Source organism: Solanum lycopersicum, chromosome 1 (genome assembly GCF_036512215.1).
Source record: "Solanum lycopersicum chromosome 1, SLM_r2.1".
Lineage (NCBI taxonomy): Eukaryota > Viridiplantae > Streptophyta > Magnoliopsida > Solanales > Solanaceae > Solanum > Solanum lycopersicum.
This window is the reverse complement of record NC_090800.1, coordinates 82,548,545-82,560,738: the sequence shown is the minus strand read 5'-3', so window position 1 is coordinate 82,560,738 and position 12,194 is coordinate 82,548,545. Positions and strand designations below refer to the sequence as shown.

The 12,194-nt window shown below is 30.2% G+C and overlaps 2 protein-coding genes across 5 annotated transcripts; both read right to left on the bottom strand.

Annotated features, from left to right (window-relative positions):
* Positions 1-601: 601 nt before the first annotated feature.
* CRF5 (cytokinin response factor 5) lies at positions 602-1,826 on the bottom strand. The gene has a single exon (XM_004231151.5). It carries the CDS (start codon positions 1,651-1,653, stop codon positions 772-774), a length of 882 nt encoding a protein of 293 aa, XP_004231199.1. The 5' UTR covers positions 1,654-1,826; the 3' UTR covers positions 602-771.
* A 4,876-nt stretch (positions 1,827-6,702) lies between these two features.
* LOC101250739 (ubiquitin-conjugating enzyme E2 28) lies at positions 6,703-11,410 on the bottom strand. Of its 4 annotated transcripts, none has more exons than XM_004229930.5 (5): positions 11,291-11,410; positions 11,074-11,201; positions 8,729-8,856; positions 7,665-7,769; positions 6,703-7,040 (listed from the first exon to the last, which is right to left on the bottom strand). In XM_004229930.5, exons 2-5 carry the CDS (start codon positions 11,141-11,143, stop codon positions 6,897-6,899), a joined length of 447 nt encoding a protein of 148 aa, XP_004229978.1. In that variant the 5' UTR covers positions 11,144-11,201; positions 11,291-11,410; the 3' UTR covers positions 6,703-6,896. The 4 variants fall into 4 exon arrangements, with proteins under 4 accessions (XP_004229978.1, XP_010326821.1, XP_010326819.1 ...); XM_010328519.4 differs by having other exon boundaries at positions 11,074-11,170; positions 11,291-11,399; XM_010328517.4 differs by having other exon boundaries at positions 11,283-11,376.
* Between the last annotated feature and the right edge of the window lie 784 nt (positions 11,411-12,194).

Sequence of the window (12,194 nt, the reverse complement as noted above, 5' to 3'; positions counted from 1 at the left end):
AAAAGCCAAACACTGGCTCAACCACAAGTGGCACATTTATAACTTTTTTTATTGGCAATCAGAAAAAGAAAAGAAAAAAAAGTTCATTAGCAATATATACAAAAAGAATTTAAGTACACTCTTACACTTCATTATTTCAACTTAAAAATCTTAAGTTCGTCTTCATTAGATAAATTATTGTATTCAATGACGAAGTTAAAAATTTATATGTTTTACGTTTCGTAAGATTTCTTATTAAAATTGAATTTTCATCTGTCAATACCACCTTGAGATGTTTATTTTAAAATATGTGTGAATATGATCATTAGAAAGTTGTCTTATATAACCCCACACGCCCATGACAAAAAAAACAAAGGTACAATTACAATAGACTTTATACTATTACTAGTCTTTTATAATTCATTAACAGCAATGGAGTCGAAAGATCTCAACAGTATAAATAATTAGATTTTGGTTCACCTAATTCATCACTTGGCGTTTAATATATCTTATTTTAAAGAATCTTAATTTAAAAATTAACTTTACTATATCGACGATGATCTTCCCAGTTCGACATTAAGTATAACATATGTCAATATTCACATTAAAAAAATGAAAATAAGCAAACAAACAACGATTTATAAATAATAAATATAAGATATAAAAATACCATTAACTTAACCACACACTACTATTTTCGACACGAAGACTAAACATTAAACAAGAATTTCTACTAAAAACTTTGATAATAAAAAAAATATATTTACTTTGATTAATTCTCCATAGCCATCCTCAACAAACATCTTGGAAGAAATCATTTGCCCACTTACAAGTCTCCAAATCTTCATCCAACATTCTATTTCCATGAATACTCAACACTTCTGGTAATAATCCCATTCCATCGCTAAAACCTGGTAATAATACATCATCCATCAATGGAGAAGGGGATCGAAAATCGAAGAAATCCTTAAGGAAACTCTGATCCATTAATGGCAAATTATCATCAAACATAAATCCATTTTCATCCATTTCCATTTTTTTGCTCTCATCGTTCATAATTTTAGTATCAATCGCAATCGCATCTTCGTTATCTTTATCATTATTGTTATTATTCTGCCTCAAAACTGAGGTGGGAGAACAGAGGTTTTCACATTCCCCTGTGGAATCATAATCCGATACTGAAGTGATCGCATTTTCCTTTGGGAAAGGTGTCTCAATAAAATTAATGATAGCATCAGCTCCGCGCAATTGAATAGCGGCTATATTATATTTCATAGCCGCTTCTTCAGCGGTATCAAAAGTACCTAACCAAACCCTCGTTTTTTTCACCGGATCTCGAATCTCCGCAGACCATTTTCCCCATGGCCTCTGTCTGACACCGCGAAACTTTTTAACATTCTCATCTCTCTTCAAATCGATCGCTTTCTTCTTCTTCTTATTCGAATTCAACGATTTCCTCACATCTGCAGCAGCCATTTTCTTCTCAAATTTAATCTCTGTAACGTATTTTTTCACTCGATTCCTCTCGTCGTCATCGTCGTCGCTTGAAGAATCAGTAGCATCACAATCAGTGTAACAAATCCGAACAACTTTAGGAGTCCACTTGTTGTGATGATCATACTTAGTAGTGATAGTTTTGTGGACTAATTTCTTTTTGATTTTTTGTGATTCCATTTTTTGAACATGGAAGATAGTGAAATACAGTGAGTTTATAGGAGAGATTTAAAGAGAAATAAAAGGAAGAACAAGTCTTGATGAGTTTAACGACTAGTCAATGAGTGTTGTAGAGAGAGTGAGAGAGAGAAGAGGGAAATATATGGAACAGAATGAAAGAGATTATATGGGAAGAAGATTTCACTTTTGAGTCATTAGTCAAACTTAAATAACTCTCATCTTCTTTTTTTTAAAAATTTTACTAATTAATAATGTAATTTCCTTTATTATTTATGCTTACTTTACTTTGAGATAAAAGATAGGAATGTAGTTTTTTTTTTAACTGGATGATAATATATTCGTCTTACTTTAAATCTTATCTGTATTTCAAAGGCAAAGATAAAAATGCTTCGATGTTAAACTTTTTTATTATTTAAACTTCATTTTATATTATTTTATAATGAGATAAAAGCTAAAACATACTGTTATTAGCGAATATTTATTTTGAAATTTTTCCGTGCCAATAAGATACAAATGAATAGGTCTATTACAGTGAAATATATAAATAATACAATTAAAAGAATAAATTTGATAATTTAATTAAACTGAAGGAAAAATATAAAATGATTTTTTTTTTTTTTAAAAAAAGTAATGTAATTAACGAAATTAAAATTGTATTTTGCTTAAAAAAAGAGAGGCGGTTAAAACGAGTCGCCGCATGGGAATGTGGGCCAGGTCACCTACGCTCCTTGTTCACCAAGTTTTTGCTCTTTTGTCCCTACGTATCATCAATAATTATTTCTTCTAAATAAAAAAATAATAATAAGAGTAATACTTTTATTGTATTTTGTAAAAAAAAAAGAAAAGAAACTTTTACATATTGTTTGGGGTTTGAGAACTCAAAAGAATAAATTATATTAGTATCTTGTGTAGTTTTCAAAAAATGTATTTTATTTATTTCCTTTAAAGAAAAGTAAGATACAAAAATAAAACTGAAAAATAAATGTACTAACTATTCCTTTTATTTATATTATTTTTGTTGGACTGTAAATAATAATATTATCTTTTGTGACACAAAGAATGTATAAAGTTTCTTACTTTATTTTTCTTAAAGGTCCTACTCTATGATTCGTCTTAGACCTATTTTTTCATGTGGTTTCATATGATTAATTATTGTAAACATATTACACTTCAATTCTTCATCGTTGACACGGTTATCGAAAAATAATAATTAATATAATACATTTATATATTTTATCTATTAATAGATGAAAAATTCAGTATCAATTTACTCATTGAAAAGTTTTATCTTAAAAAATCATTGACTCTCGAAATGGATTAAAAATAAAATAGATAAAAGAATATCGTCTTTTCTTGATCTATTAAAAATAACAAGTAAAAAATTAAAATTGGACAAGTAAAAAAGGACGGGTGTAGTATGTTCTTTATTAAAAAGAGAAGTACTAAAAACACCCTTGAATTTGACGCAAATTATTATTATTTTCGTCCCCAAATTATTGCTAGGCTTAGAAACACTCCTATATGTGGCTAACTAAGCATAAATACACCCCTCCCATTTAGTTCCACGCTTCTTAAAATATATTTTCTGTCCAACATTATTTGTCCACTATTTAATTGCACACTTCTTAAAAACTTATAAATACACGAATAATTTTACTATATCACTTTATAAATATAATATCTAGAAAAATGTTATAAAAAATTAAATATAATTAATGATAAAAATAAATTAAAAACTAAGTGTATTTATTCATTTCAAAAAGTAGACTAATATAAATATTGTTAACCTCCAAAATAGTATATGAAGTTTTAAAACATGAAATTAATCTCATAATTTAAAAATTAGTTAAATTAATTCACGATAATTTTTGTGATGTTGTTAAAGGATGCGCTGATGTATCTCCGGGCTAATAATCATCGGCCAAATGTCAGCCAAATACATTCAGCCGATAATTAATTAGTAAATTCCTCAGAAATCTCACGTAACTTTTACTGATTAACAATAAGTATATAATTGATTAAGTAAATCCCTTATTATGCTAATAATCTAAACAAGTGGAGTACTTTTTTTGCTTGTCAACCAAGTACCTAATATTCAAATTCCATGAAAATAGTAGTGTAGACTGTGGAGATCAAATAAAATTGGTAGAAAAGGTCAAAAATGTCTTAATTATCGCATTTAAATACACTATTCATTCATTTATTTCGCTAGAAAAAACCTTTTTGATTACATATTTGGCCAAAATATGTTACAAGTTTGTTTTTTAAATAATAAAAATAAATAAATAAACATTTAATCTTTCGAGATTGGATTGCTTTTTGTTGATCTTCTACATTATCCAAATTAACCTCTAAAGGTCGATTTTGTTTAAAAAAATAAAAATATTTTTTTATTAAATCGAGCTTTAAAATTAGTTTGTTATTTTTCATTTTTCGACTCTAAAAACATCTATTTATGAGGCCAAATATGTAAAAAAAGTTATTCTTTAGAAATATTTTTTCGGACCTTGAGAGGTTGATTATTAATCTTTTTTTTTTCTTTTAAAGAGAAGTTGTTTTGTTCACGATTTTGTAAAAATTCAATCTCAATAGATGAGTTTTTCTCACGAAAAATAAAATTGAAGGTTAAAAATTAGACAAAAGGTTGACAAGAGCATGGTGAAGTCGAAAAATCAGATGAGTTAACCAATTATATAATGTTAGTGTGAATTTCAAAATTCACAATTGATCATTACTCAAAGGAGACAAGTGAGCCAAAAAATATATAGAGGAAAAAGGTTTGATATACCCTTTAACTTTGTCATTTAGAGCTGATATACCCTTTGTTATGAAAGTGGCTCATATATATCCCTATTTGTAAATAAATGGCTCACGTATACCCTTTTCCTCTAACGGAAATGAAAAAAATAATAATTTTAATCTAAATTTTTATTATTTTTTTTCTAAAAATATAATCCCATATGAGTAAATTTAATCCTTGTCAAACATATTTTTTTTACTTTTTTTGTTTCAATGACTAATTTATAATTATTATTTTGATAATCAAATTTATTTATGTTTCACTAATATTCTTGTAAAACTTATTGTAGATAACCAAATTTTTTCTTCGAATACGAAATTAAATTACAATACACACACAAAAAATAGTTTAATTTTTTATTCTTTAAAATAAGGAATGAAAGAAAACAACAAATTAAGAATAAGAAATTCAAATAATTATAATAAAAGAAGTCAAAAAATAAATATACCTTAAACTTTGATAGAAGAATCATATATACCCCTAAATAATTTTTTTAAAAAAATTTGAAGTAATAAATATAAATTTAAAACTAATTTTTTAACTTCCGTTAAATGAAGGGTATATGTGAGTCATTTTGTAACGGCAGGGGTATATGTGAGCCGTTTGTATAACGGTAAGCGCATATATAGGCCACTTTTATAACGAGGGATATATCAGCTCCAAATGACAAAGTTGAGGGGTATATCAGACCCTTTTCTCAGTATATAGTCAAATTGTTATTTTTAGCAAAACAAGTAGATAAAGAATATGTTACTAGATATTTTGCAAACGGTTAAAGAATTACTTTAAGCCCTTCTCAATAAATTGTTATATCACGTGTTTGAATCCTAAACTACTATACCTAATTGAGCATTTTATATTCATCTATTAATTATATGCACAAAAATAATCTAATCTTCAACTTCTTTCATTATTCTTCATAAAAAAAAAAAAGTTTCATATTTGTTTTTATTTTCTTAGTTTACTATGTGTTGCGTATTTGGTTGGAAAATATCAAAAATAAAATATATTAATTCGGTTACCATATGGAATTGGTTACAACACAACATCTTTTATTTGTTTCATTATTAAAAAGATATATTTCGTAATTGCTATTCCTTGCACTCCAAGGTATCAAAATTAGAAGGTTTTAAAATTATATGTAAGCGTCTACACAGGTGGATTCAAACTCTAATGTAAATAAGTACGTTAAACACACAATAATAATTGTGTTCTTGGTTAAATATTCAATTGAGTCCTCAATAATTATAAAGTTGTATAATAGTTTTTGACTTTTAGTATATAATGAAATTATGTTTTTATAAAACTAGTTTGTTAAATATTATATTAATTTTTCAACATCAATTTAAAATTTAAAAAATTAATATGATACACTTTTCGTTTTAATCTATCGTTGTTAAAAGAATATCACTTTTTATCGAATATCTAAAATTTATTTCAGCTAGTAAATTCAGGAAGTCTTCCTTTTTTGGGTACTTTAATTTTTACATAATTAAGCAAGAGTCCCAATTTGAAAGAAATTTCGTACAGCTGTAACAAGACTACCTATTATAGACTACATGACAAAAGCCAGCAAATAGCATTTTTTTATTTGCCTAATACTTATTTCCATTTATATAGTCATTTTAACAAGGTTGAAAGTGATGCTATTCACTCATTTAGATATCAAATTGAAAGTTGTGTTCGTTTGGCTAATAGTTTTGATTGTTCAAAGATAAGCCTTTCCATTTGTACCGGAATACGCTTCTGATTAAGTTACATATATCGACAATGTAAATTTAAGTTTGCAATGCGACATGATATTTTGAGTATAGGGTCCATGTTTTGCCCCTTGGGGTTGTTTCACCATTTCATATTCATGTATATACACTCAGCGACAAAGACAAGACTCAAATTAGGAAAAAGTCAGTTCAAAATACGTTTAATTGGCTTCAATGATTGAGTTTGGTAAATGACACCTTAGGTTAAAAATAAATCTGTTCATCTCTTAAGGGAACAAACATCACTTTTCATAATTGTCATGACCTCAATTCAATTTGTTGCTTTCTAGGACAATGATTCATCGATCAAATAGACATAAACAAATGCATGCACCACCTGAAATTACAAGTAACAGTAATAGGAGGACCCAAGACAACCTATTAAAAACAATGTTAGCACAAAAGAAGAACGAAACTATTCACGATTGGAAATTAAACATGAAAAATGTTAAAAAGTTCTATATAAACCATAGAAATCAAAGCTGCAACTTAATCCAGATAAATAACACATTCAAGATTTCTTCAAGTGTTCGTATGTATACAAGAACATTCAAAGCATCTCCATTTTCTTGGAGAGGTCAATCCTTAATGCTATTCTACACTTGTTGATTGGGAAAGTAAAGACAACAGACAAATGAATTAATTTTACAAGGATTAAGACCCTCACATGTAAATATAATGTCTTAACCCATTGCATATTTCTGGGTCCAAACCCGGGCAGTTGATTCGTATTTGGCCCTGTCTGTCTTGTACATGTGAGCGATCTCCGGGACCAGGGGGTCATCAGGGTTTGGGTCCGTCAAAAGTGAGCAAATTGAAAGCAAAACCTGAAGGAAGTACAAAAACCTTTCCCCCTTAATAAATTTATCTATATGCACACTTAAACTTAACCAGTACTCATTGGTCTAAAGAGCTGTACAAAGAGAATACATCAATCAATGAAAACCAATCATGACACCATCACAGAACTTATACATAATTACATTCAATAACACGGCTGAATGGTAATGGACATCTTACATAGAACTGAACTATGTTCACCAGTACTTCAACAGCTAGTATTAGAAATCACAAAGAACCCAAAGGAAAAGTCTCTAATTATCTGTAATGTCCAGTTAAATTATTTGCTTTTTTTTTTAACATGTGATTTGCGAGCTATTGCATAGGAGCGGGGTTTTTACCCTGCACGCACCTAAAGGGTAGAGGCTATGGGTTCCCCTCGTCATGAAAAAAAACATGTGAAATTTTATTTCCTATCCAGCTATCCTTCAGATTAAATACTTCTTTCGGCTAATATCCTTCAGAGTATATAAATTGGCTGATGGCTTCAAAATCTATTTGCAAGGGCTCTTACCAACCAAGACTTCTAAGGTTCTAAAAGAATATCTCTGGTACTTAAGCGTGTATTACTTCTCAGAAGATAAAGATAGCTTGAAAAGTAAAGAACGAACCTTAGAGATAGTTAAGGCAGGGCTCCACTGCTCCTTCAATATGTCGAGGCATATACTGCCATTACTGTTAATATTTGGATGGAAAACTTTTGTCCTAAAAGCAACCTGCAAAGATACATCCTTAACTGTAACACAATAATGTTGACAGGAGAATAACACATGTATAACTAGGCACACATCAAAGTTCTTCCACAATATTACCAGATAACTGTCATAGCTGACGTGTCAAATAGTTGGACGTATACGTATTTTATTTGATAAATGCTATGAAAGTGTACAGAGAGAGAGAGAGAGAGAAAGAACTATGTTGATATTAGCCATGATGTCTTTCCAGAGAGAAGCTATTGCACAATCTCAATCCTTCACCAAGAAGAAATTTGTTCATTTTATAAATGCCGTGCTGAGTATTCTGTTCTGCTGACTTTACAGGAAGCAGGAAGATCCTAGTGTGTTCCATGTTTGTTTGTTTTTTTAATAACGTGACGAAAAATAACACACTCATAAGATGTTCCCCTGCACATACTCTCAACTCTTACTTAGTAAGTCAATCACCGATAAGCGTAAATTCCATGACAGTGCTCCCACTATTCCTCTTTGGTCACCTATCAAGCAATCGTGAAAAAAAACAAGCACATGCAAAATAAACAAATTGATGAATCAACCCTCTCCCCAACCTTAAAATCTATTCACTATTTTCTCAACCTGAGCTAGTTCATGTAACTTGGGAAAATTGACATCTCAGCTATCCAACAGGTGAAATCAGCAATACCTACTAGAAAAAAACCAGCAATGGATCCACCACTGACATATCACAAGTTCACAGTCCAGATCTACATATTCTGTTGGGTGCAATGTCCTATTAGCTATGCTCCATGACCAGGAGAACATTACCAGAAAATCTATACCTACGTTATCATTATGAGTTAAATTAGAACACTTCCAAAATCCAACATAACTATGCACCAAGTAGATAAACCTGAAAAATAAATAGGGCACTGGCAAACAGCAGAAATAATTACCAAGGCAGAGGTCATTAACTCATATTAATTTGAACCATTTCATACCTTAGGAGGCTTGAATGGATAGTCAGGAGGAAAATGGATAGTGACTAAAAATACACCACCAGTATAAGGACTGTCTGGGGGACCCATAATTGTGGCCTGCCAGTGAAACATGTCCTCTCCAACAGGGCCTGTTACACATGGTACAAAGGCAAGGAAGACAATAACAGTCAATGATCGATCAGATAGCATATACATCTCTTACAAAGATGCAAGAATATTTACACACCTTGTTGAAGAATTAACAAATTACAAAAGGACCTACAAGGCTTACAAGGTACTCTAGTAGAATATCTCCAAAGGACAGAAAAAGGTAAAGATTCGTATGGAAACAGGAATAGCATTTCAAGGACTATAAATTATGATACACATAATGCACTGGGATGACAATTATTATTCTCTGTGGAAGACATCTAGGCAGGGATTACTTTTTATTGCAAGGCTTAAATATGAATGATATAGTTCTCCATCAACACATGAGAAGAACAAACACAAAGTGGAATGCCTGAACAGAATGCATGATGAATGAACGATATACAGTAAAGCAACACTTCCTACTTGCTTCAAAAAATTATACATTGCTGTGTCGGTTATGTCAAGAGAATCCACTATGTCAAACTATAAACCTTTTTCTTCATTTCAATCAAAAGTCACTTTTTCCAAATATTTTAAAATTAAACAGTAAGTAAATGTTCACCTACCTTACGGATAAAAAGGAATCACTACAGAAAAGTGTTCCGGTCTTCATTAGAAATCCAGAACTATGCTGAAGGATGGAACAAATAGAGATACTTAAATTCACCAATTTCTCTTAATAGAGCAATGCCTAAACTATAATGCCCGAGGACTGCTCTTCATAATCCAGAAAGCACCCAGAAGGATGAGAACACAGCACTGCATGATGATAAAAAAAAACTACAGCTGACCTCACACGAGAAGGGTTTGTCAAGGGAATCAGGCATTGCCTCTCCAAGAACTAACCTATTAAAAAATTGAGTGGAACTTCTTTTTCCCGAGAGCGACACAGAGTTTGACTCCTACACAGAAATTATCATGGGAGAAGGCATACTCAATCATTCCCAGTTTTAACCACCTTTAGTTGGCCCAGCTTAGCTGTGTATACCTTCCTCATATGGGACCAAAAATTACTCTAAAGTACTTGGTATTCCCGTAAGTCAATTAAAGGCAGAGAAGTAAATGAAAGAAGCAAACACAAGGTGGGCAACATTTTATGAATTAAGATCAAGCTCATGTCCCATTCAAGTAAATTTTGAGTTCAAGCTTGTCCTATTCATTGGTAAAGACAGCTAACGTGCAGCTCATTTAAGCTCCATTTTAATCCATTCTTTTAGATACAACAACATGCTAATTAAACTAATCAGTTTCCGGTTATTGGGTAACTTCGAAACTCTAACAGAAGAGCAAATGACTTTTATACATTTATGAATGAAAAAGAGGGTAGCAAGTACTGTCCATGCACACACCGCGAGTCAAACAGATCTTTCCCAGGTTCTGTTTGACTAACAATCAAGCAACAAAACGAGCTCAAAATTTGTTTAGTTCACAAATAAATAGGACCTGTTTGAGTTTGACGAGCCTAGTCAAGTTCTGTTCGTCAACATATTGTTCACTAACAACTCTAATTAAAGAAAATTGACAAAGAATTGTTGGGGCTAATATAGTATATATTAAGTATAGACTATAGAGAAAATGGAAGGCAGAACGGAACCGCCTAAAATAGAACTACTAACCAGGGGCTAAAGTAACAAAAGTAGATACATAATATAGCGTGTGATCAAACAATCAAAACTCAAAAAAATGATAATGACCAGGTAGCATGTGATTGAGGGATTGATTGTGTAATGAATGAATAATAAACAATTAAACTTAACAAAAACTTCTCAGTTCACCTGCATCACATTATTTTCATAGTAACCAAATTATTTGATTGACAGAAAGATCCATCAGAGACTAGAGGAGATATTCTTAAAGTTACATTTGTCTTCTATTTCTCTCCTAGATAAAGAGAGTAAGCATTCGATTGGAACACACATACGTTAAAAACAACTCAATTTACTTTCTATATCAGCGTTCAACAATTGATCCAGGACGTTAAGTTTACCAACAATCAAGCATCAAAACAAGGTATAAAAAATGCAAACCATCTCATCAATGTTGAGCCTGAATAAATAAATCAATTTCTGAAACTAATTAAAAGTTTAACCTGATTTGAATAGCAAGTAAGAAACAATAAGATACTTACACAAAAAAAAAAAAAGATACATCAGCAGAAAATTCAAAACATTACGCAAAAACATGTATTGAGAAAAAGGAAAAAAGAAGGATACCGGCGCTGCAAGAGGTGGGAGGATCCTTCTGAAGATCCTTGAGTTCCTTCAATATCCGTTTCGAAGCCATCACAGCGAAAAATAACCGAAAGAAACACTACCAAAAGTGAAGGAGATCGAGGTCAAATCTGATGTAAACAAAAAGGAAAACGCAGATGAGATGCAAGAATTCACGAAGAAAATATGCAGAAACCGGAAGCGTGAAGAACCTGCTTACAGAATTGATTCTCTTCTTTGTTTGTTTGTTGTTGCCTCTTAACGCCAACAACACCCCTTTTTCCCCAATATATATTTATATATTACTACTCCACCTCGGCGGTCCAATCATTTCAAATATGCAAATCTTTTTTTTTTTTAAATCAATCTCTTTTTTAGTCTCAAAATAATTTTGAAAATCTGATTAAAATTATTTTATTTTTATTATGAACTGTAAAATTGTTTTTTCCAATTATATTTAAAATATGTAAAATTATCATTTTATTTATTATCTACTATTAATTAGTGTGTATAGTTAATATTGGACTGATAAAATGGGTGAAATGAGTAATTAGAATTAGTGTTTGACTAATTTACTTTTTATTTCGAGACAACGCTTATTTGCGTATTATAATTGAGATATTCATAGTATTTAAAAATAATTAATATTGAAAATAAAATAGAAAAAAAAATGATTCAATCTTAAACTTTTAAAGAACCCTGAATAATTTGAGACGAATATTTTTAATAAACACAATAAATATTTTTAAAAAGAGATAGAATTATGTAATATAATTATAACTGTGTGAATACATTTTTGGGAAGCGGATGGTAATGAAAATTTAACAAACTTTCATAACTAATAAGACTGGAAATGTTTTAAATTGGTAAGGTGGGTGGAATAAGTTTTTTTTTTTTAAAAAATCAATAAATAATTGAGGTGTATATATATATATATATAATAATAATAAAATTGAGTTAATCTTTTGAGTTTTGGTCTCCACGAGGTTGTTCACCCACTGCTTTCCTCAACTTTTGACCACAAAAATCTCCAAAAAGATAACCAACTCTATGAACATCAATATTAGGAAGGATTTGAATTCACTATTTTTGATTAAGGATAAAAGATGCTTAATATTTTTGCA